This window comes from Notolepis coatsorum (assembly GCF_963971535.1).
Source record: "Notolepis coatsorum genome assembly, chromosome: 1".
Classification (NCBI taxonomy): Eukaryota; Metazoa; Chordata; class Actinopteri; order Aulopiformes; family Paralepididae; genus Notolepis; species Notolepis coatsorum.
In genome coordinates, this window is record NC_140165.1 from 167646857 (window position 1) to 167673407 (window position 26551).

A 26551-nucleotide genomic window follows, 5' to 3' on the forward strand; every position below is an offset into this window, starting at 1 on the left:
TACGCTAGTGGTCATTTGTCACACGCGGGTCTGTAAAGGGGAGCGGTGCACCGTCGTCCTGTTGATGATGGCTGAGGCGCCCAAAATCTGCTCCCTTCCCGTTTTCTTTATGGCCATGTGGTACATCGTGTATCTACATTAAAATGGGGAATTGCGGTATTTTTAAACCTGGACTCTTATTTTTCCACCATGTGGGGTCTAAATGAATAATAGGGAAAACGATGTTTATAATTGTTCCAGTATTGAGGGAGATTGCTTCAGCCAGCAGCCGCAAAACAGGCTGCAATGTAATCATGCGGGGAAAACATGCACGCCAAAGTACGTCCACTAAAAATAGCTAGTTTTTTCCACCGACAGGAAAAAATCATTGGCGAGTAGGAAATGGAGGTCCAGAATTTTGAACATACCCCTTTAAAAATTATAGAGATATCCTTGCTTAATGACTGAAAAGTAGCTGGTCATACCTGACGTTATTCTTGAGAACTTTCAAACAGCTCTGGCACTTGAAGGTAGTGTTGGTCTTCTGCACCTGCTGCTTGATTCCCTCTCCCTCAAAGTGACCGTAGTAAAAGTCTGTGACCAGCATGATGCGCTTGTTTGCAGGGAAGGAATTCATCTTTGGGGTTGATGGAAAGACACACTCCACGAATTGAGGACAGCATGTCTAAAAACGGAAAGAGATTTCACATGACCATGTATATCTGTGTCCGACACCTGTATGAAGTTATTCAGTGTGCGACACCTGTATGAAGTTATTCAGTGTGCGACGCCTGTTCCCTGCACCTCACCAGGGGACGTTAGCTAGCTTGGTTTTTCAGCTATTGGCTTACCTCGGTCAAAATGCTGCAACCGCACAATTCCTACGGTATCACCAAGCCAGTGTTTGGGGTGTAAATGTATCCACACCAATAAACAAATGCAAAACCAACTTAAAAGATTGTTGATGGCGGTTAGCCTGACATGACTCGTGGATGGCGACACAAGCTACACCTCTCCCCAGGCTGAAACCCACCCATTGACAAATAATGAAAGCCTTCCAGCTCAAAAGTGTAGTCATGTAAAGTTATGTGTGTGTGTGTGTGTGTGTGTGTGTGTGTGTGTGTGTGTGTAACTGTTACATGGTAGTGTGTTGGGGTCTCATCTCTCATCACGCAATGAATGCCTAGTGATGTGATCACATAAAATGTGTTTGAATTTCCTTAGTGTCTCTGTAGTAAACAGCTCTCCAGAGTCTCTGTAGTAAACATCTCTCCAGAGTCTCTGTACTAAACAGCTCTTCAGTGTCTCTGTACTAAACATCTCTCCAGAGTCTCTGTACTAAACATCTCTCCAGAGTCTCTGTACTAAACAGCTCTCCAGAGTCTCTGTACTAAACATCTCTCCAGAGTCTCTGTAGTAAACATCTCTCCAGAGTCTCTGTACTAAACAGCTCTCCAGTGTCTCTGTACTAAACATCTCTCCAGAGTCTCTGTAGTAAACATCTCTCCAGTGTCTCTGTACTAAACATCTCTCCAGAGTCTCTGTAGTAAACATCTCTCCAGTGTCTCTGTACTAAACATCTCTCCAGAGTCTCTGTACTAAACAGCTCTTCAGAGTCTCTGTACTAAACAGCTCTTCAGTGTCTCTGTACTAAACATCTCTTCAGTGTCTCTGTACTAAACAGCTCTTCAGAGTCTCTGTACTAAACAGCTCTTCAGTGTCTCTGTACTAAACATCTCTTCAGAGTCTCTGTAGTAAACATCTCTTCAGTGTCTCTGTACTAAACAGCTCTCCAGAGTCTCTGTACTAAACATCTCTCCAGAGTCTCTGTACTAAACAGCTCTTCAGAGTCTCTGTACTAAACAGCTCTTCAGAGTCTATGTACTAAACATCTCTCCAGAGTCTCTGTACTAAACATCTCTCCAGAGTCTCTGTAGTAAACAGCTCTCCAGAGTCTCTGTACTAAACATCTCTCCAGAGTCTCTGTACTAAACATCTCTCCAGAGTCTCTGTACTAAACATCTCTTCAGAGTCTCTGTACTAAACAGCTCTTCAGTGTCTCTGTAGTAAACATCTCTTCAGAGTCTCTGTACTAAACATCTCTCCAGAGTCTCTGTACTAAACATCTCTCCAGAGTCTCTGTACTAAACAGCTCTTCAGTGTCTCTGTACTAAACATCTCTCCAGAGTCTCTGTACTAAACATCTCTCCAGAGTCTCTGTACTAAACAGCTCTCCAGTGTCTCTGTACTAAACAGCTCTCCAGTGTCTCTGTACTAAACATCTCTTCAGAGTCTCTGTACTAAACAGCTCTCCAGAGTCTCTGTACTAAACATCTCTCCAGAGTCTCTGTACTAAACAGCTCTCCAGAGTCTCTGTAGTAAACAGCTCTTCAGAGTCTCTGTACTAAACATCTCTTCAGAGTCTCTGTACTAAACAGCTCTTCAGAGTCTCTGTACTAAACATCTCTCCAGAGTCTCTGTACTAAACAGCTCTCCAGAGTCTCTGTACTAAACAGCTCTCCAGAGTCTCTGTACTAAACAGCTCTTCGGTGTCTCTGTACTAAACATCTCTCCAGAGTCTCTGTACTAAACAGCTCTCCAGAGTCTCTGTACTAAACAGCTCTTCAGTGTCTCTGTACTAAACAGCTCTTCAGAGTCTCTGTACTAAACATCTCTCCAGAGTCTCTGTACTAAACATCTCTCCAGAGTCTCTGTACTAAACAGCTCTTCAGAGTCTCTGTACTAAACAGCTCTTCAGAGTCTCTGTACTAAACATCTCTTCAGAGTCTCTGTACTAAACATCTCTTCAGAGTCTCTGTACTAAACAGCTCTTCAGAGTCTCTGTACTAAACAGCTCTTCAGTGTCTCTGTACTAAACAGCTCTTCAGAGTCTCTGTACTAAACATCTCTCCAGAGTCTCTGTACTAAACATCTCTCCAGAGTCTCTGTACTAAACATCTCTCCAGTGTCTCTGTACTAAACAGCTCTTCAGTGTCTCTGTAGTAAACAGCTCTCCAGAGTCTCTGTACTAAACAGCTCTTCAGAGTCTCTGTACTAAACAGCTCTTCAGAGTCTCTGTACTAAACAGCTCTTCAGTGTCTCTGTAGTAAACATCTCTCCAGAGTCTCTGTACTAAACATCTCTCCAGAGTCTCTGTACTAAACAGCTCTTCGGTGTCTCTGTACTAAACATCTCTCCAGAGTCTCTGTACTAAACATCTCTCCAGAGTCTCTGTACTAAACAGCTCTTCAGAGTCTCTGTACTAAACATCTCTTCAGAGTCTCTGTACTAAACAGCTCTCCAGTGTCTCTGTACTAAACAGCTCTTCAGTGTCTCTGTACTAAACAGCTCTCCAGAGTCTCTGTACTAAACATCTCTCCAGAGTCTCTGTACTAAACAGCTCTCCAGAGTCTCTGTACTAAACAGCTCTTCAGAGTCTCTGTACTAAACATCTCTCCAGAGTCTCTGTACTAAACATCTCTCCAGTGTCTCTGTACTAAACATCTCTCCAGTGTCTCTGTACTAAACATCTCTTCAGAGTCTCTGTACTAAACATCTCTCCAGAGTCTCTGTACTAAACAGCTCTTCGGTGTCTCTGTACTAAACATCTCTTCAGAGTCTCTGTACTAAACATCTCTTCAGAGTCTCTGTACTAAACAGCTCTTCAGAGTCTCTGTACTAAACAGCTCTTCAGAGTCTCTGTACTAAACAGCTCTCCAGAGTCTCTGTACTAAACATCTCTCCAGTGTCTCTGTACTAAACATCTCTCCAGAGTCTCTGTACTAAACAGCTCTTCAGAGTCTCTGTACTAAACAGCTCTTCAGTGTCTCTGTACTAAACATCTCTTCAGTGTCTCTGTACTAAACAGCTCTTCAGAGTCTCTGTACTAAACATCTCTCCAGAGTCTCTGTACTAAACATCTCTCCAGAGTCTCTGTAGTAAACAGCTCTCCAGAGTCTCTGTACTAAACATCTCTCCAGAGTCTCTGTACTAAACATCTCTCCAGAGTCTCTGTACTAAACATCTCTTCAGAGTCTCTGTACTAAACAGCTCTTCAGTGTCTCTGTAGTAAACATCTCTTCAGAGTCTCTGTACTAAACATCTCTCCAGAGTCTCTGTACTAAACATCTCTCCAGAGTCTCTGTACTAAACAGCTCTTCAGAGTCTCTGTACTAAACATCTCTCCAGAGTCTCTGTACTAAACATCTCTCCAGAGTCTCTGTACTAAACAGCTCTCCAGTGTCTCTGTACTAAACAGCTCTCCAGTGTCTCTGTACTAAACAGCTCTCCAGAGTCTCTGTACTAAACATCTCTCCAGAGTCTCTGTACTAAACATCTCTCCAGAGTCTCTGTACTAAACAGCTCTCCAGAGTCTCTGTAGTAAACAGCTCTTCAGAGTCTCTGTACTAAACAGCTCTTCAGAGTCTCTGTACTAAACATCTCTCCAGAGTCTCTGTACTAAACAGCTCTCCAGAGTCTCTGTACTAAACATCTCTTCAGAGTCTCTGTACTAAACAGCTCTTCAGAGTCTCTGTACTAAACAGCTCTCCAGAGTCTCTGTACTAAACAGCTCTCCAGAGTCTCTGTACTAAACAGCTCTCCAGAGTCTCTGTACTAAACAGCTCTTCGGTGTCTCTGTACTAAACAGCTCTCCAGAGTCTCTGTACTAAACAGCTCTCCAGAGTCTCTGTACTAAACAGCTCTTCAGTGTCTCTGTAGTAAACATCTCTCCAGAGTCTCTGTACTAAACATCTCTCCAGAGTCTCTGTACTAAACAGCTCTTCGGTGTCTCTGTACTAAACATCTCTCCAGAGTCTCTGTACTAAACAGCTCTCCAGTGTCTCTGTACTAAACATCTCTCCAGAGTCTCTGTACTAAACAGCTCTTCAGAGTCTCTGTACTAAACATCTCTCCAGTGTCTCTGTACTAAACATCTCTTCAGAGTCTCTGTACTAAACAGCTCTCCAGTGTCTCTGTACTAAACAGCTCTTCAGTGTCTCTGTACTAAACAGCTCTCCAGAGTCTCTGTACTAAACATCTCTCCAGAGTCTCTGTACTAAACAGCTCTCCAGAGTCTCTGTACTAAACAGCTCTTCAGAGTCTCTGTACTAAACATCTCTCCAGAGTCTCTGTACTAAACATCTCTCCAGTGTCTCTGTACTAAACATCTCTCCAGTGTCTCTGTACTAAACATCTCTCCAGTGTCTCTGTACTAAACATCTCTTCAGAGTCTCTGTACTAAACATCTCTCCAGAGTCTCTGTACTAAACATCTCTCCAGAGTCTCTGTACTAAACAGCTCTTCGGTGTCTCTGTACTAAACATCTCTTCAGAGTCTCTGTACTAAACATCTCTTCAGAGTCTCTGTACTAAACAGCTCTTCAGAGTCTCTGTACTAAACAGCTCTCCAGAGTCTCTGTACTAAACATCTCTTCAGTGTCTCTGTACTAAACATCTCTTCGGTGTCTCTGTACTAAACATCTCTTCAGAGTCTCTGTACTAAACAGCTCTTCAGAGTCTCTGTACTAAACAGCTCTCCAGAGTCTCTGTACTAAACATCTCTTCAGTGTCTCTGTACTAAACATCTCTTCGGTGTCTCTGTACTAAACATCTCTCCAGTGTCTCTGTACTAAACAGCTCTCCAGAGTCTCTGTACTAAACATCTCTCCAGAGTCTCTGTACTAAACATCTCTCCAGAGTCTCTGTACTAAACATCTCTCCAGAGTCTCTGTACTAAACATCTCTTCAGAGTCTCTGTACTAAACAGCTCTTCAGAGTCTCTGTACTAAACATCTCTTCAGAGTCTCTGTACTAAACAGCTCTCCAGTGTCTCTGTACTAAACATCTCTTCAGTGTCTCTGTACTAAACAGCTCTTCAGAGTCTCTGTACTAAACAGCTCTCCAGTGTCTCTGTACTAAACAGCTCTTCAGTGTCTCTGTACTAAACAGCTCTTCAGTGTCTCTGTACTAAACATCTCTCCAGTGTCTCTGTACTAAACAGCTCTTCAGAGTCTCTGTACTAAACAGCTCTTCAGAGTCTCTGTACTAAACAGCTCTCCAGTGTCTCTGTACTAAACAGCTCTTCAGAGTCTCTGTACTAAACAGCTCTTCAGTGTCTCTGTACTAAACATCTCTCCAGAGTCTCTGTACTAAACATCTCTCCAGTGTCTCTGTACTAAACATCTCTTCAGAGTCTCTGTACTAAACAGCTCTTCAGTGTCTCTGTACTAAACAGCTCTCCAGTGTCTCTGTACTAAACAGCTCTTCAGTGTCTCTGTACTAAACAGCTCTCCAGAGTCTCTGTAGTAAACAGCTCTTCAGAGTCTCTGTACTAAACAGCTCTTCAGTGTCTCTGTACTAAACAGCTCTTCAGAGTCTCTGTACTAAACAGCTCTTCGGTGTCTCTGTACTAAACAGCTCTTCGGTGTCTCTGTACTAAACAGCTCTTCAGAGTCTCTGTACTAAACAGCTCTTCAGTGTCTCTGTACTAAACATCTCTTCAGAGTCTCTGTACTAAACAGCTCTTCAGTGTCTCTGTACTAAACAGCTCTTCAGTGTCTCTGTACTAAACAGCTCTTCGGTGTCTCTGTACTAAACATCCCTTCAGAGTCTCTGTACTAAACATCTCTCCAGAGTCTCTGTACTAAACATCTCTCCAGTGTCTCTGTACTAAACATCTCTCCAGTGTCTCTGTACTAAACATCTCTTCAGAGTCTCTGTACTAAACAGCTCTCCAGAGTCTCTGTACTAAACATCTCTTCAGTGTCTCTGTACTAAACAGCTCTCCAGAGTCTCTGTACTAAACAGCTCTTCGGTGTCTCTGTACTAAACATCTCTTCAGAGTCTCTGTACTAAACAGCTCTTCAGAGTCTCTGTACTAAACAGCTCTTCAGAGTCTCTGTACTAAACATCTCTCCAGAGTCTCTGTACTAAACATCTCTTCAGTGTCTCTGTACTAAACATCTCTCCAGAGTCTCTGTACTAAACATCTCTTCAGAGTCTCTGTACTAAACATCTCTCCAGAGTCTCTGTACTAAACATCTCTTCAGAGTCTCTGTACTAAACATCTCTTCAGAGTCTCTGTACTAAACATCTCTTCAGTGTCTCTGTACTAAACAGCTCTTCAGTGTCTCTGTACTAAACATCTCTCCAGAGTCTCTGTACTAAACAGCTCTTCAGAGTCTCTGTACTAAACATCTCTTCAGTGTCTCTGTACTAAACAGCTCTTCAGTGTCTCTGTACTAAACAGCTCTTCAGAGTCTCTGTACTAAACAGCTCTCCAGTGTCTCTGTACTAAACATCTCTCCAGAGTCTCTGTAGTAAACAGCTCTCCAGAGTCTCTGTACTAAACATCTCTCCAGAGTCTCTGTACTAAACAGCTCTCCAGAGTCTCTGTACTAAACAGCTCTTCAGAGTCTCTGTACTAAACATCTCTCCAGAGTCTCTGTACTAAACATCTCTCCAGAGTCTCTGTACTAAACATCTCTCCAGAGTCTCTGTACTAAACAGCTCTTCAGAGTCTCTGTAGTAAACATCTCTCCAGAGTCTCTGTACTAAACATCACTTCAGTGTCTCTGTACTAAACAGCTCTCCAGAGTCTCTGTAGTAAACATCTCTTCAGAGTCTCTGTACTAAACAGCTCTCCAGAGTCTCTGTACTAAACATCTCTCCAGAGTCTCTGTACTAAACAGCTCTTCAGAGTCTCTGTACTAAACATCTCTCCAGAGTCTCTGTACTAAACATCTCTCCAGAGTCTCTGTACTAAACATCTCTCCAGAGTCTCTGTACTAAACATCTCTCCAGAGTCTCTGTACTAAACATCTCTTCAGAGTCTCTGTACTAAACATCTCTTCAGAGTCTCTGTACTAAACAGCTCTTCAGAGTCTCTGTACTAAACATCTCTCCAGAGTCTCTGTACTAAACAGCTCTTCAGAGTCTCTGTACTAAACATCTCTCCAGTGTCTCTGTACTAAACATCTCTCCAGAGTCTCTGTACTAAACATCTCTCCAGAGTCTCTGTACTAAACAGCTCTTCAGAGTCTCTGTACTAAACAGCTCTCCAGAGTCTCTGTACTAAACATCTCTCCAGTGTCTCTGTACTAAACATCTCTCCAGAGTCTCTGTACTAAACATCTCTTCAGTGTCTCTGTACTAAACAGCTCTTCAGAGTCTCTGTACTAAACATCTCTTCAGAGTCTCTGTACTAAACAGCTCTTCAGAGTCTCTGTACTAAACAGCTCTTCAGTGTCTCTGTACTAAACATCTCTTCAGAGTCTCTGTACTAAACATCTCTCCAGAGTCTCTGTACTAAACATCTCTCCAGAGTCTCTGTACTAAACAGCTCTTCAGAGTCTCTGTACTAAACATCTCTCCAGAGTCTCTGTACTAAACATCTCTCCAGAGTCTCTGTACTAAACATCTCTTCAGAGTCTCTGTACTAAACAGCTCTCCAGAGTCTCTGTACTAAACATCTCTCCAGAGTCTCTGTACTAAACATCTCTCCAGAGTCTCTGTACTAAACAGCTCTCCAGAGTCTCTGTACTAAACAGCTCTTCAGAGTCTCTGTACTAAACATCTCTTCAGAGTCTCTGTACTAAACAGCTCTTCAGAGTCTCTGTACTAAACAGCTCTTCAGAGTCTCTGTACTAAACATCTCTCCAGAGTCTCTGTACTAAACAGCTCTTCAGAGTCTCTGTACTAAACAGCTCTTCAGAGTCTCTGTACTAAACATCTCTTCAGAGTCTCTGTACTAAACATCTCTCCAGAGTCTCTGTACTAAACAGCTCTTCAGAGTCTCTGTACTAAACATCTCTCCAGAGTCTCTGTACTAAACATCTCTCCAGAGTCTCTGTACTAAACATCTCTCCAGAGTCTCTGTACTAAACATCTCTCCAGTGTCTCTGTACTAAACATCTCTCCAGAGTCTCTGTACTAAACATCTCTTCAGAGTCTCTGTACTAAACAGCTCTCCAGAGTCTCTTAGAGCCATATGAAATCCGTTTGATTATTTTCCAAATTCCATTAAATTTCTTTTCCAAATTCAGTTTTTTCCATTTTAATATTTCAGAATTCTGTATTTTGCTTTGTATGCTCATTTTACCATCATAAATACCGGTAGTGTCTAATAAGTGGGAATGAATAAATGTCCACAATTTAATAAGATATAACAGTCCATTTAATAGGGCTATCTTAAATACTTCGAAGCTTCATTCAATGGGCATGGGATTCGAATATGAAAATAAAATTTGTTTATTAAAGAAAATAAAAAGGGGGGGGCAGGTGGCGCACGGAGATTACGTTCGTCACCAACACCGGGAGACACTGGATTCGCCTGTTCGAATCCAGCTCCCGGCGTTGCTATCAGCTTGGCTGGCCTCTCACACTGATACAATTGGCTGTATCAGGGGGTGGGAAAGCTGAAGGGTGGGTCCTGGGCGTTGTGGACAGCGACCCCTACAGTTCGGTCGGGGCGCCTGCTCAGCGAGGGTTGGAACTGAGGAGAGATAGTGTGGCCTCCCACACGCTACACTCTCCCCGGTGAGAACCTGCGCGGCCAGGTTGGCCTGCCCCAGGCTGCACATGCGTCGGAGGAAAGCATGTGACAGTCTCCGGTCTCCCGGACCAACAGTAGGGGAAAGTACGCAACAACCAGGAAGGGTGGGATGGGAGAAAAATCGGGAAAAAAAAGGAGGGGAAGAAAGATTTATAAAAAAAAATATATATATATATATATATATATCAGCGTTTCCGTTAGCCGGTAATTACCGGTATTTGGCCGGCAAAATCTGTTGAAGTCCGACATATTTAATCTCTCCGGTCATAGTGTCCGGTGAAAATAGTTCCCTCTGGGCACAGTTTGATTATTTGAATTGTATTTGGATGGGCTGGAGTTGGGTGGCCTATGCGATGAACGAAACAATCATTGCGTTTGTTGTCGTTGCTTCGCTCAGCGAGAGCTTGCTGCTGGATTTGCGGAAGGCATGCAGCTGCAGACCCACAGAACCCACCAGCTTTGCTGGCACAGTGCGGTCCCCAGACCTGGAAAGCTGCTCTGCGGGTCTGCAGCTGGATGCTTCTTGCAAACTAACTGCGGCCGGCTCGCGCTGATAACAGCTTTCATTGTTGGACCGGCTGCTTGGTGGAGCAACGATGAAACGAATGTAATGAATCGTTCGTCGCATGGGCTATTTAATTTTGGCCTGTTTTGGTACGGTTCGGGTGGTCAAGTTGTGCTTGGAGGGAGTTGTTTTCACCGGACATTATGACCAGCACCAAGTCGTTGGGACTCGGGAGGTGGAGATATACATCAGGCAAACCCACGATAATGTTGCCGTCTCTCTGCAAAATTTCTCAGTTCTTCGCTTGATATAATTAATACAAATGTCCAATATAACGGAATTCGTTAGCTCATAAAAATGTGATTATAACAGACTGCTGTTTAGTGTCGGACCGACTGCCCACATACGCGGTCTATTTTATTTCAAGTCAGCAGCAGCACGGAGTATCGAGGGACTTATTTTATTTGGAATATAATAATGACTGTATACGCAAAAGTAGCCTATAGTTTTAAGTAATAATATTATAAATCTACATGCCTTGAGGATGACATTCTTTATTCAATTGTTTTAAAGCTCAATAAACTATGACCGGAATTAATCTCATTTGTCCGGTAGATTGAAATCTTGCAGGTCACGGAGACCGGCAACAATTTTTTCTAACGGAAACCCTGATATATATATATATATTTTTTTGCAAAATCAACTCTGCCTCTCTTTGTTAACTACAACAAGCAATACTGTTTGTTATTTAAGATGAGGTCGGACTCGGCACCAACAGATTTGCGTTCATTGTGCTGCTTTTATAAAGCCTCAAATGACGGCTTACAATATTTCATGAAAGCAGAGTGTTATGTTTGTCTCAGGGCTCGCGTCCACCGGCCTCATATTTAAAGTGTTATGTTTGTCTAAGGGCTCGCGTCCACCGGCCTCATATTAAAGCAGAGTGTTATGTTTGTCTCAGGGCTCGCGTCCACCGGCCTCATATTTAAAGTGTTATGTTTGTCTAAGGGCTCGCGTCCACCGGCCTCATATTAAAGCAGAGTGTTATGTTTGTCTCAGGGCTCGCGTCCACCGGCCTCATATTTAAAGTGTTATGTTTGTCTAAGGGCTCGCGTCCACCGGCCTCATATTTAAAGTGTTATGTTTGTCTCAGGGCTCGCGTCCACCGGCCTCATATTTAAAGTGTTATGTTTGTCTAAGGGCTCGCGTCCACCGGCCTCATATTTAAAGTGTTATGTTTGTCTAAGGGCTCGCGTCCACCGGCCTCATATTTAAAGTGTTATGTTTGTCTAAGGGCTCGCGTCCACCGGCCTCATAAGGGCTCGCGTCCACCGGCCTCAGTCTAAGGGCTCGCGTCCACCGGCCTCATATTCATGACCGCATGAATGAAAAAGTAGAACGTTGCTACATCCTGAACGATAGATACTTGATGTTGAATGGGCCATAGTAATGTCAATTTAGCAATACAATTTAAAAAGTTATAGCCCTGCAAAGAAGGGGAACATCTCCATAGACAAATAGCGCTGGCAGAGGACGGTTTAGGATGATCAAAGTGGTGGCAGAGAATGGGTCTTTATACATGCATCTTTATTTTTTTTAAGATGCATTTTTTTTTTTAGCATTTATTGCTTTTTCATGGTCAGACATGACCGACAGAGGAGGAGAGGATGAGCGGGAAAAGAGCGGGGGAAGACATGCGACAAATGTCACCGGGAGGCGAACCTGGGACGGCCGCGTAGGTGTGCGAGGCACTATGCGGTGCGCCATGAGGGCGCCCCTAAATACATGCTTTTGATTTATTTTTTTAAGTTGGCGAGTGAGTTTTTTTTTTATTTATGCAGCTGGTCCGCTTAAAAGTCGACACAAATGTGTTATTGTGTTAAGGGCTCTACATTTCTATGTTTCATATGCCATGCAATGTTGTGAGAAAGCAATATGCCGCTGCTGTGGAAATAAACCTTTTGATTGAGGAAACAAATGCATTTGTTATTGTTTGGTAAAGTGGGTATTTTTAGGGAAAGGGGCTAAATATAACTTTAAGTCAAACATTCTTTACTGCGACACCACCAATCTCTAGAGTGTGAAGATGTCCACACTATTCCAGGTCTAATTTGGGGGGAAAAACACTCGTCTTACATTCAGGACAATACGGTATACTAGGGCTGACCCCTATTAGTCTAATAGTCGACTAATCGATCGAAAGGAGCCGTAGTCGACTGCCAACCTCTTAGTTAAATAAAAAATAAATAAAAAATGTTTTAAATTCTTTAAAAAAATATATCATTCTTTCCAAAAGAAAAGGGGCCTAGAAGGGTGGCTAACGCTAATGGCACGCATACCAGAGGCTAACTGCCTAAGAAAACAGGCACAGAGGCACTGAAAGAGGATTTCACCCATCTAATGAACACACTGACACACAAATATCAAGATGTATCCATCAGTGGACCAATTGCATGCTTTTGCAGAGGACAAGAAGCCTTCCGTCAACTCCTTCAGACATTAAAGGGGACATGCGTTGCTATTAGGGATGGGTACCTTTTTTCGGTACTTTAGTCTCAAGAAATTAATTTAATTTACCTACCTCTAGAGCTGCCGCGGTATTGATGTTTTCCTTACCGCACGGATTTGCAAAATATTTCCTACCGCGCGGTTATTACCGCACGCACAAAAAAAAAAAAAAAAAGTTTGAATGCATTTTTTTTTTTTAGTAGTAGTCTACTTTTTATAGCATATAGCCTGCCTCTAGTCTAAATGTCGATCTTTAGAGGATGACTTGTGCAGCATGAATATTGTTTGGGATTCGGCAAGCACGCATTAGTTATTGAAAGTGAAACACGGATTCGAAGTTTACCCTCTGGTCGTGCGCCGTTCACTCGGTGTCGCGGGCAGGGGTGGTTACCCCCCCGACCCTTTCTTATTATTATTACTATAAAGTTACTACTTTATAATAAAGGCATTCGTTTTGTGGCATTACCATTATATAGTTATACGTTCAATAACATCAGCGTATTTACCGGACCATCTCAGTTCCTTTCTTTGCTCAGAGCGTGCTGAGTTGTCCCATTCTGCGGTCTGTTAATAAAGTTTTCAATCAGACAAGTGTATAGAACGAAGGGCTTTTATTATAACATTCGTTGCAGACAGTAAAATCATTATGTCTCGTTTAGTACTCCCGAGGAGCGATGGTAGTCCACTCCGGCGGGGAGTTAAAGCTAACGTTATTAGCCGTATTGTGATGAGCTCTGATCAATGGCTGACATTCAGGATGTAAAAAACTGCAGGACGCTCCCAACGTGTGACGCGTCTCTCTTCTGACCAATCAGTGGTCTGCAATGTTTCACGTGACTTTTCTGGTAGCCAATAGGGTCGCTTGGAACCTCGATGGAGGAGTAGGGTATATCTGCAGAGCCGCAAGCCCAACGAGAGGAGGGTACTTCATTATTATTATTATAAAAAACAGCGGTGATGTGGTATTCAGCCTACTCTGCGGTGGCCGTGATGTAACAGCGATACCGCGGTAATGCGGTAATCGCGGCAGCTCTACCTACCTCAGTCGTAAAAAAAATATCCAAACTTCAAATAACTACAATTTCGACAGTTTTTGGCTTGCCATTGCTCCGACTGGTAGGTAAGCATATATTGTGCGTGTGAACGTTGACAAGAAAAAAGTAAAAAAATAAAAATAAAAAAATCTGTATCTCACTTGATTCGATACTCGGTAGTACCAACGTGTTTCGGTTCGGTACCTCAAAAGTACCGAATTCGGTACCCATCCCTAGTTGCTATTCCTAGCACTATTTGGGCAACTTTACACAATTCCTGTGAGTCTATTGAAGACATCTGTATGTTTTTTTCTTCAAAAAAATGCATTGTTTTATATTTCTAATCAAGTACTCAAAACCATCATTTTTCAGCCTCAAGATTTCAGGCTGTTATGGCCTGGCTCCGCCCATAAGCACTTTGAGTGACAGTCAGTCCACACAGTCTGCGACTGATACAGAGACACAGAGAGACAGAGAGACAGAGAGAGAGAGAGGGGGTGTTCGGGGGGGGGGTGTGCCGCACGGCAGGGCCCCCCCCCCCCAGTGCTCCCGAATGCTCTCTAGCTCTCTCGCTCTCTCCCTCCAGAGTGCATGCAGAGGTGGGTTTTCACTCTGCCGCAGTATGAGGAAGTGGTTTCCACTTGCTGTGTAGTCAGTCTAGGTAGATTGTGGGCGGGCATTAGCTACAACCACAGTGCCAATCACATCACTGTCCGCTACCCAGAGCCTGAGTGACGTCACTCAGGCCTTCAAATCAGGATGGCCTAATTTACTAGAGCAGGAAATAGTCTGAGCTGAATCAGAGCAATCCGCCAATATGGTATTTAGACACTAAAACACATTGATACTAACTCCTATTACTATAATACAATGCTAGAGACTGAAAAATGACATTTGTAATGAGTTTCTGATTATTGATTACCAATAACCGTGTTAGCCTCAGTAGCCACATTCATTGACCGAGTGGATGGATCAAAACAATGCCTGATCAGCGTGTAATTTACGTGAAAAAGATCTTACCGTGGGCCGGTTGGATCCCCCAGAGCATTTCCCAGTTATCGATCGCCATCTGGTAGATCGATTTGTCCATTGGCTGATGATAAATTCCTTTACTGCATAGTGAAATCCGCGTCCCAAAACGTAATCTGTGTAACAGGCTATAGGCATCGCTTCAGGTTAGTAGAAAACTACATTGGAAATCCAGAAAAAACAAGACAGCTTCTGCCACAGGGAACACTGCATTATCGAGATAGCGCCCCTAAGAGGATCTGGCCGGTAATGCACTTTTTCGAATTCAAAGAGTAGGGTACTTCTGCAGTGCCGCTCGGCGACCTTGAATAGGTTATTACAATGGAATAAAAGCCAAAACAACCTTGCCACGGACATGTCCGTGGTCGGTCCTCAACCGTTGGATTCGAAACACGGATATATACGTGGTCGGGCGGGAATGTGTTAAGCACCCCCACAGCACAAATGGAATGATAAAAATAAATTTAAAAAAAGCTTTTTCCCCCCCCAATTTTTTTCTTCCATAGTCTACTAATAGTCGACTATCTGCAAATTTCGGCCAATCATAGTCGACTATCCAAATCCTTAGTCGGGGACAGCCCTACGGTATACATATAAATACACTAAACAACATTCATAGCCGGCTATTTCATATTTATTGTTAAGTTATGCCTACATTTGCTCCATCATTACAGGCAGATTTCTCACTTAAATAGAAAATTTTTCAAATGGAGCAAAGGCGGTTTGCTCTGCCCAGAGAGTGAAGCTGCGTCCGTCTCCATACATTAGTCTCTTTCCATTGACTTTGTATGCATTTGCGTCGCCTCTAAATTTAACTTCACAATCTATTTGACCAAACTCTTAACTCATTCACTGCCAACAACGATTAAACTAGTTATTGCCGACCAATCGTTGGAACGCCAACAACGAGTATAGTCGTTATTTGATCGTTATTTCTTTTATTCGATATTTCCATTCATTATCCATCCAGGAAGCCTGGTGTTATCATGGGGCTGAGTCTGAGATCGCTCAAGTGCAATACCGGCCGCATCCTACCAGGCGGCGGTATCGAGCAACATTTGAAACCTTGTGTATTGGGCTGTGCCACACGCTAAACGCTCCGGCCTCTCTTTTCTACTAACATGAACCTAGGGCTTCACCCGATCGCATTGAATTGTTTTTGGGACACCCGATTAATTATGCTGTGGTGGGTTATGTCGTGGGCCAAATGGACATACGATCTACCAGATGGCATTCAAATAATTGGAATATTCTTTTTGGAATCCCACCAGCTACAGGTAAGATAAATTTAATGTCAATTTCAGCTTGATTGTCAGCCTTGTTTTCATAGCCATCGCCCTGATCAGCGTATGTTGTTGTAATAACGAATGCCGCTATTGACAATCAATTAATCAGAAATGACCCCCCCCTTTCATGCATTCATGATGGAACATAATACCAATCATAGCATTTGATTTTTTTATTGTAGCATGTGTAGGACGAAATGTCAATGGATTTAGTATAATACACGTCGCAGGCTATTACTAGCCTCTGAGGAATTACCCTAGATCGCTCTAAAACCATACTTATATTCACCACGGTATAAAGCGGGAATGTATGGATGTAAAAAAAAATTATTCACATATTGAACGATAGATACTCGATGTCAAATGGGCCATAGTATTGCATCCATAGCTATAATATATAATATAGTTATAGCCCTGCAAAACCCTCCAGAGTCTGAGCTCTAGAGCTCCGCCTCCCTAAGAAATTTCATTTTTTTTTTCTTTCTTTTTTTTACACAATATGAAACTACAGGTTTATACCTTCAAAATAAGCCATCAATTGTAAAATTCGAGCCGATAGATTACAATGTCCTATGAAACATTCTGGTCAAATCCTTACCAAGTCGGGGCACAGCGGTTTGAAAGGATTCAGTGAATTTGATAAGAGAACTACACTCCCTTCCAGAATGCAATATGATGTCAATGTCACTAGATCAATTCACACCTGGAACAAAGGCCCAGTTTATAGTCTGTTGTTCCTTTGTTATTCCAATGACTGGGCCCAGGCAGGCCTACAGCGACACACTTTGATTTGATGCCATGTACACACACTAGATAGATAGAGGTTTACCTGAATACATTAGATATATATATACTAAGATATATAATAGTATAGTAATATAAGAGAAAGAATGAAAGAGAAAGAAAGAATGAAAAAGAGAGATACAGAGAGAGAGACATTTATAATAATAATTATAATTATTAAATAGAATAATTATCTATAGGCTTGCCGTGGTAGTCAGTGATACTGGTGTCATTCTGTGTTCAGGCATTCACTGAGTAAATTAATTGCCTAGTGCCCCTTTAACAACTTATAGGCTTGGTAAGTTTCAGTTTCACTTCTAGAGAGGATTTAACTTCACAAGACTGAATACTAGATAACAGATGACATGTTACAACCAATGGCAGAGGATTATTTGGATTTAAACACAGTAGCAGTTCAACTGGAGAGGAGCTCAGATGATCAGTCCGGAAAAGTATGTAAGCTATTGCTTTTTTTTTTCTCCATCAGCTGTGAGAGAATGTCCGCGGGTCCGCGGACACACACACACAATGACTGCAAAAAGTCAAGTCCTGTGGATAATATTGCAAGAGATAATTCATACATATTATGAAAAGCCAATCTGTTGTTTAGAATTTGGATGGGGGGTAGGCTCTGATACCTCTCACCTCTGCGGGGTCTAACACCTTTTCACAGCGCACACACCGCTCTTGTGTGCGCGTGTGCGTGTATGTGCGTTTCTTGACGCGATGTAGTTCTCTGGCAAACGGAGATAATTACAATCATACCATCTAGCAAGAATTAAACGTATTTACAAGTCGTATTAAGTTTAGCAAGTAAGGAGACATCTATTTTCTATTTTTAACGATTTCTGAAAATAGGTACTTTGAGCATTTGGGAGACAATTCTAAATCCTTTTGTTCTCCGCCCACAGGTGCAAACAGGACTTTCGACTCCCAAGGGTGCATGGCAGCGCATAGCCATATCCCGAAAACAGCGTGGCAGCCAATGAGTTAAGGATGCACTGTGGTACAGTATGGATGATGGTACAACATCAAAACAGACCCACCACAGACAATCTAGGACAATTATGTTTAGTCATTTCTTACAAATATTGCCATTCAGGCTTAGTTTTTCACATGCAACACGTTCACTTACCGTCATGTGAGATCTCATGGCCTGGTCGTGAAGGAAGGTTTTGTAGCACTTTGGGCACTTCGTCTTGATCCCATTATCCACTAGATCAATCACATTACTGGGCCCTGCACAGATTAAATATCCAGTTCACACTAGAGCAACCCCAGCATAGCAGAAAATATTAATGTCCGCGAGCATTAAGGTGTTAACCCACAGTAAAGTAATAAAGACATACCAAGATCAAACTTGGCTTTCTTTGCTAAGATGTCATTTTGCTGTGGCGGCGTTAATCCTCGTTTGATTGGGCTCTGATCTGTGATAAATAAATAAACGTATTGCTATTTTTAGTCGTTTTCCAACTGAATGCATATGACGTATTGAGTAAAAGTAAGGCATGGTACCTTTGTTGCCGTGGGGTTTGGTAAGTAGTGCAGGCAGGATCTGGATGGACTGCAGCAGTTTGGATGGTGGCGCCATATATGAGTGAGGGCTCTGGACATTAGACAAGGTCACTATGTTGTTGTTGATATGCTGCACCTGAGGCCTATGCACCACGCCGCCGGGTTCAGGTAGCATTTTGGCTGGAGTCCTCTGCTGCAAAAGATGCTGTTGACCTGCTGAAAAGTCAGGAACACAGAACCTTAATGAATAGAAAAGGCCGTTTAAGATATTCCTTTATTGATCCTCTTTGGGCATCATAGAAACATGGGGAGGGGAGGTATAGGTATGGGCAGGGTAATAGTAGAAAGACATAAATATAGGCAATCAAGTTTTATCTGAATATAAATGAGAAAAATAAACAGTGTAAACAAGGTGCAGATGAGTCTGTATACTAGGGCTGACCTTCAACTTTTTTTTTTTTGCAATCGAAGCTTCGGGGCCGAGTTTCGATTTTAATTCGAAGCTTTGAGAGATTTTTTATTATAATATATATATATTCTTTTTGAATCTTATGTTGTGGGACTTGTACAGCACTTTGGTAAACTTTGTTGATTTTAAATGTGCTCTATAAATAAAGTGGATTGGATTAATTAATTAAGTAGCCCCTTTCGTGACTGTGACACGGCCAACAAGGTTTCACTCGGCTGCGCTGCCTGGGTGCAGTGGGGCTGCTCTCACAGCCAACGACATGACATTACATAATTATGTTGCAACCTTCGTCTATCAAGCAAACAATTATATTATATTTAATTTATAATTATATCAGACAATGCACCTACAAAAGCAGATGATTACAATTAAATTAGCCAACTTGGTAACACATTAGTCATAGCAGCATAGGCATAGCCTTATTAATGTTTTGTGTGGCGTCGCCGTCGTGTACAACTGCATTTTGGCGACAAAAAATAATAATAATTGTCTTCTTTTACACTTCCGATTTTCTTTTTAATGTTCGAAGCTCATGCCATCGAACGAAGCTTCGAAGTATTTAAGACAGCCCTACTGTGTAGTGTATTAACTATTAGCACCGCTGAACGGCATGCTGGGTACAGCTCACTAGCTAGCCAGGTAGCATACTGTAACAATCATGTTATGAAGAAAGAGAGACTGGAGATGTTACATGGTAGCAACGTTTTGTACATTTGCCATGTTGTTTCTAGGGCTGCCAGTCTATCGCGTTAATTAGATTAATTAATTACAGAGCAAATGATCACGTTATGAAAATTAACTCAAAATTTATTAAGAAAATATATAAAAAATATTTTTTTTATAATTATTTATTTATTATTATTTTTTAAATCTCATTCATTCCATAAGAACGTAGGATAAACATTTACAAACTTTTCTTTTTAAATGGTCCATTTGCATGTTCTTGGTATCGGATTCTAGGGACATCTATGGATCTCAGGGAATGTATTCCCAGTGTCAGAAATACTGTGTCTGTTTTGGGTATAGTACCGAAAGGGATTAAACTGCCTAAATACCGGGGAATGTGGTATAGAATGGCCATGATATCAGGATGTAGAATTGCATTACGACATTGGAAATCACCTGTTGATATTACTTTTAAAGAATGGATGGAGCTAATGTTCCGGACAGCATCATATGAAAGGGTGACGTATAGAGTCGCAGGGAGAGAGGATATTTTCGCTGAGGTATGGGACAGTTTTCTACACCTGACTGAACGGTCTGGGGACAAATGATTAAGATGGGATTACAATATTATCAAGGATGAATATGAAAAAGGGGATTTGATCTGATGGTACCTGTGCTTTATAATGTATTGTGTATATATGTACATATATTTTATGTCCGGATGGTGTGTCTATGGAACGGTCACTGTCTCTACCACACTCACATGTGCGCAGGTATAGCCGCATACAAGTATCTAGGATAGGGCTGGGCGATAAAACGATAACGATAACTATCGCGATAAATTATTTCCTCGAAATAAACATGAAACGTGGTCGCAAAGTTTCGATATATCGATTTTCCAAGCTTGGCTCCGTTCAGCCTCGGCTCAGCTCACTCACTAACAACAACCAACGTTACGTGATGACGTATTTACGCACAACAGCTAACAACCAATCAGTGAAGGAGATGGCCGAGAGCGAAGTATACCCGGAAGGAGGTAGGACTCACTCAACAACCAGGCTTGCTAGGCTAATTAGCTTGCACGGCAATGTTTTATATATTTACGTGCCGAGTATGTGTGTGACGTGAATTCTGAGGCCACGTTTATAGTAGTGGGGGTATACAGTGGACGTCGTTTCAATATATTGTGGCGGAAGAGAGTATTTTAGTGTAATATTTAGCACATTGTCATGGAATACACAGCTTAGATACTACAGGCTTGCTAGGCTAATTAGCTTGCACGCCGATGTTTTATATATTTACGTGCCGAGTATGTGTGTGTTTTGAATTCTGAGGCCACGTTTATAGTAGTGTGAGGTATACAGTTCGTTTCAATATATTGTGGCGGAAGAGAGTATTTTAGTGTCATATTTATTGTCATGAGATACTCCGCTTGTCGGCTAACGTGTAACGTGCGCGGACTGATGACGACATCAACTCGACTTGAGACATTCGCAGCAGCATAAGAAGTCAATTAAACTTGACGGACATTATATCGACGATAATTATCGATATCGAATTATATGAAAATAATTTTATAATTTTATCGCGATAACGTTTTTGGTCATATCGCCCAGCCCTAATCTAGGATACACATATTCATATGTGTACATAATAGGTTTACACACACTCATATACACAAGGATAAGGTATACACGTCAGGGGCACACGTACATGCACACTCATTTATAGGAGATAGGCATACACATATCTACATATACACATAGTTGAAATATAAGCTTTCACTGACACATAAGGGGGATACACATGTATATAGGAGACACACACATACGTAGCTGAGACGCACATATATATACACATCTGAGATATACACTCACATAGGGGGCAGAGGCACACATGGATACGAAACACACACAAGAGATAGGAGTACAGTCACATACCAGGAAGATGCACACACACACATATGAGGCATGTACACATGCTTACGTGATACACGTACCCACATACATGTGTCGGAGACATGCGTGCATGCATGTTATCATGCACAACTGCATATGTCTGGGGCGCTTTCTCTCACATGCAATATGGAGAAGGGTGGCATCCCGATAGAGGATGCAGCACATACCTGCTCGAAGGTAGTTCGGTCTACATGCAAGGTATATATATCAGGAATGTATACGCATAATGTATAGTATAGTATGTTTCTTTTTTCGTAAGTCTTTTTTTATTTTCCATGTCAGTTATTAATGTATTTGTATGAGTCCTTTACATGTTTTGTATGTTCTTACAAAAAAGAAAAAGGCAAATCCTGGAAATTGAATATGATGATGTGGAAAGAGATGTTTGGAATGTTGGAGAGATTTGTGCAAAAAAAAAAAAAATATAAAAAAAAAAAAAAATACTGTGTCTGTTACTACGTAGGCTTGAGTAAATTGTAATGAACCAAATGAGACTGTGAATAACACCATGCTAAAATTTACCAGACCTGAAAAATCTAAGCAAATGAATAAATGGAAGATGATTAACACGTTGAGTGCCACTCACGAGATTTCTCGGGTTTTTAACACTTTGACTGCCGGGACCCGTCTTTAGACGTCTTTGCTGGCCATGCTAAAGTTGCCGGAGGACGCGTTACGTCGTCCTTATATCAATATTTCAAAAATCTGCGATCGGATTCATATGTCCCCTCCGCTGGCCTGAGATCCACCAGCAGGACCCACTGAGGTCTCTGGCGGTTCAGGAGCGCCATCTGGTGGCCGATCGGCGCAATCGCCAAACAGGATGTTGAATAGAGGTTGTCCTAGACGACCGTAGTACTTCCGGGCGCTCGCTATAGGTCATGGGACTCTGGCTCGTCACGCTACACGGTGATCGATTGGCAATAACTCGATAAACAACATGATTTGGACGTATATACCATTATACAAGCTGGAGATGGACCGGGTAAAAATATATCCCATAATGATAAGATTTCTACTCGACGATGATCGCCCAACGGCGCGCGGAGACTGGGGTGAGTTTCAGCGTGTAACGTTACCGTCTTCGATACTAACTGCTATTATCAACATTTGACCCACATTAGATGATTGGTATAACGCTGCCCACGGAATTATAAACGCCCCCTCGCCCATCCGGTCAACATCAGATGACGTGTAGTAACTTCTAGAAGTACGTCTAGTTGGAATTTTTTATATCGCGCTGATTGCCATCAAACTGTATTTCATCATCAATATAATGCATTTGGGGCTATATATCACGTTCTGGAGAAAGCTGCAGAAAGAGATGAAAACATACTTATACATTAGACCATACTTTACTATGAATATGTGAATGAAAAAGTTTAACGTTGCTACACAATGAACAATACATATAGGACTTTGAATGGGCCCTAATAATGGCAATGTAGCAATAGAATTTAAAAAGTTATAGCCCTGCAAAGAAGGGGACTTTCTCCATAGACAAATAGCGCTGGCAATCTATGGTATATCATGAATTTAACCTTAGGCAGCCAAAGTGTTAATAGTGACGTAGAATGCCACTCACGCGATTTCTCGGATTTTTTATTGCCATCTGAAAAATTATTGCATCACCCGAGCCTACCCGAGTATAGCCGAGGGGCGCCGGCGATCACTGTGGAAAAAAGCGCCCCCTGTCGTCTCCTAGATGACATAAGTGATTTTGGAATGGACTCAATGAAAATGAATGGGGAAAAAAATCCGGTACTCCACATTTTCCAGTTCACTGATCCAGCCGGGGTTACCAGAGTTCATTCTGGAGCCTCAGAGCCCCGCGGATCATGGAGTTCTACTGTATTGCGTTGGATCCATACACGTATCGATTTTTTCGAATGGTGATCAGGAATTGGAATATACCAGTTGGATACCATCTGATGTCAGGTAAGGACTCTATGTTATCAGTGGTAGGATAATCAGAGTAAGTTTGATGAAGTTATAAGCTGTTTTGTGAAATGTCTTCTTTCGGTTTCACTGTAAAAGTCTGTGAGGAAATCAACGGAGCGATTATCAGCGCGCGGCCGTAATGTGCTTGCGTGCACGTATAATATTGATCATCTAGCGTTTATTTGAAAACGATTCATAAAAAGGCCGACGAATATCAACGTTGTGGAATATTCCACTAAAAGACGATTTTCATAGAATGCTCCAGAATGAGCTGTTTTTTATATCAAAACGGGGGCTTTTCTAACTGCTCTGAAACGGAAACGACGCGATAAAAAAACAATCTGCCTTCACAGCACTGACTGGAAAATAGTCTTTGATAATGCGATGGGCAGATTAGACACATAGCCATAATTTAAAACATAGATTAGGCGATATTAACGTTAACATTGGCGCCGATGGTGGCATTCAAGCGGTAAAACGGAAAACCAGGCGTGGCGCTCAAAGTGTTAAACAGAAGGTTTTGTATACAGTACTGAATTCTGCCATCCGGACACATGCAATTTGAAATATGATTATAGAATATAAAATATCAGGCCTAAAATGGTTATGCGATTAAAATGTGATTAATTAGATTAATTAATTACAAATCCTGTAATTAATTAAATTAAAAAAATTAATCGCCTGACAGCACTAGTTGTTTCACTAAGTTAACACATTTCAAGCATCAGTGATGTAACTTCGGGAATTAATGGTTTTGTTCCGGGAAATACGCTAGCCTGGTCCGCTAGCGTTAGTTGTTAGCAATGACAGCAGACAACTAGCTTGCTTGTTTGATTATCTCACGTTCGCTATTAAGTAAAAACTAAACCATACGTTAACGAGGAAGCTCAGACATTTCAAGCATCAACAATGTAACTTTCGTAATGAATGCTTTTGTTCCCGGAAATACGTTAGCCTGCTGCAACTCGCACCTGTTTGCAATGGGGGGGGGGGTTCGATTAGTATCCGGATAGTTCCCTGTGACTAGCGAATAGTAATTGTATGAGTTTTGCCTCATATCCCGAATGGATATCCACAGACTGGTCTACAGCTCCTAATAATCCAATGACTAAAATAAGCAACATTTCAACCCAATAGGGTCTTCCATCAGGCAACATGAACACCAGATGATAGCTCATATCCAGGAGTGACCTCCATTGTTGTCTGAAAACGGTCACAGAGCCATTGATCGGTATCATTAATCATGGCGATGGACGCACTCTTTCCCTCAGCTACGTTGTGAAGCAACAGTGGTTGGTTGCTTGGAGTCTGCCTGAACCGGAACTACTTCTGATGCAATCACTGTCACTCCCAAGTGAAAGTACAAAACCTTGCAATATTGACTTATATTAACCAAAGAAAACCATGGCTTTGGGACTTGTTTTAACGTCAGGTTATGAGCTATAATCTGGTGTCATTTTTGGTCTTTTCCTAGGCTATGTTGACAATAAGAACAGATATCCTTTTTTTTAATCCACATTTTCTCCTGTTTTTCTCTGATTTTCTCCCATCCCAATTTTCGTCATGCCAATTCCCCCCCTCCCCTTCCTGGCCGTTGCTCGTATGTACCCCCCACTGGTCGGTCTAGGGAGTCCTGAAGTCTATCAGATGCTTCCTCCGTCACATAGCATAGGAGACAGCCAGCAACCTCTTTTCACCTGCGAGCGCGGACTCTCATTGGTGAAGTGTAACGCGTGGGAGGTCACACTACCTTCAACATATCCCTTCTTTGCTGTGCAGGCGCCCTGACCGACCTGTAGGAGTCGCTGTTTACAACGACCAGAATAACACCCCACCGGCTTCCCGCACGCTGACTCTGCCAATTGAGCCAGTATGACGGCCGGCCAAGCCGGAGGCAACGCTGACAGCCGGATTCGATACCGGTGTCTCTTGCGTTGGTGACGAGCGCTTAGACCGCTGCGCCACCCAGCTGCCTAAGAACAGATATCCTGTAAGCGACACATTTTCAAAGTTGTGTTTCCCACCTGAAATCATGAAGAACAACCTCTAAATGTAGTGTTGATCATCTTTCAGGTAATGACTCGAAAGCTAGGGCTGATTTTTTTTTTTTTTTGTATCTTATGTTGTGGGACTTGTACAGCACTTTCATAAACTTTGTTGTTTTTAAATGTGCTCTATAAATAAAGTGGGTTGGATTAATTAATTACCTAAGTAGCCGCTTTCGTGACTGAGCCAACAAGGTTTCACTCGGCTGTGTGATTTAATTCAAGGTGGATCGCAGTTGTCGTTTGAACAACTCCAGATTTCATGGGAACTACCAATCCCCCAAATCAAGGATGTTTAAGATGAATGAAGTAAGATTTTGATTATTTGAAATATGGCCTGTGTAGACTAAACTATGCACAGAATTATGTCAGTCTACAAGGTCCGGATTCTACATGGTCCGGCAATGTAGACCTTGTAGACTCCACTACAGACCAATTATCAGTGAATGTTCATGCATTTTTAAGAAGGGCAACTTCCACAAAAAAACAAAGAACTCACCAAAACATCTCAGTAGCACCTTATCTAAATTTTATTTCCTATTTTGTTTATTCATCCCAGTATCTTTCTTTCTTATGTGTGGAATTCTACAAGGCATGTAGGTGTATATGTATTTGAGGATGATATCCTTCAAACAGGCAATAGTGATGATATAATTTGGGCAGTGCTGAGCTGAGTTACTTTCCTCCAGTGTATTTGTCAGTCTACAAGGTTTGAATATGATTATATCCTCTTAACATGCACTTCTTAACACTTTCAGCGCCAGGGGTCGCTATGGGCGTTGGGCCGTTGTGTGCCAGCACTCTGTTGAATGGGGATAAATTCCGGTGTTTGCAGTGCTAAACCTATATTAACACTTTGGATGCCAGCCACGACATAACGTGTTAACAGCCCGCCCCCTGAATGCCCAGCACGACAATTAGCGTGACATTTTTTTAATTAGCGATCTGAATTCATATTTCATCAACCGAGTCTACCGTTGGGAAACCAGCCTCATCAGGAGCTCAGATGTGAAAAAAGCGCCCCCTATCGTCTCCCAGATGGTAATGCACCCTTTTGGAATGGACTCAATGAAAATGGATGAGGGAAAAAAAACTCCGGAATCCACATTTTACTTCTCACGCATGTAACCGGAGATGATCCCAGTCATTGTGGACCCTCAGAACAGCGTGAAATATGTCTTTACAGTATGTAGCGTTGGATCAATAAAAGGATCGATTTTTGGAATGGCGATCAGGAATTGGAATAATCTTTTTGGATACCATCTAATCTCAGGTAAGGAA

The 26551-nt window shown here is 42.1% G+C and overlaps 1 protein-coding gene across 1 annotated transcript in view; it reads right to left on the reverse strand.

The window, feature by feature from the left end:
- Positions 1-26551, reverse strand: part of LOC311223421 (uncharacterized protein) — a 116707-nt gene that overhangs the window by 45302 nt on the left and 44854 nt on the right. Inside the window, exons 5-8 of the mRNA XM_084308209.1 lie at positions 18192-18407; positions 18026-18103; positions 17812-17915; positions 465-664 (exon numbers count right to left, since the gene is read on the reverse strand). Of these exons, the coding sequence (XP_084164335.1) occupies positions 465-664; positions 17812-17915; positions 18026-18103; positions 18192-18407 (598 nt within the window). The remainder of the gene's footprint in view (positions 1-464; positions 665-17811; positions 17916-18025; positions 18104-18191; positions 18408-26551) is intronic.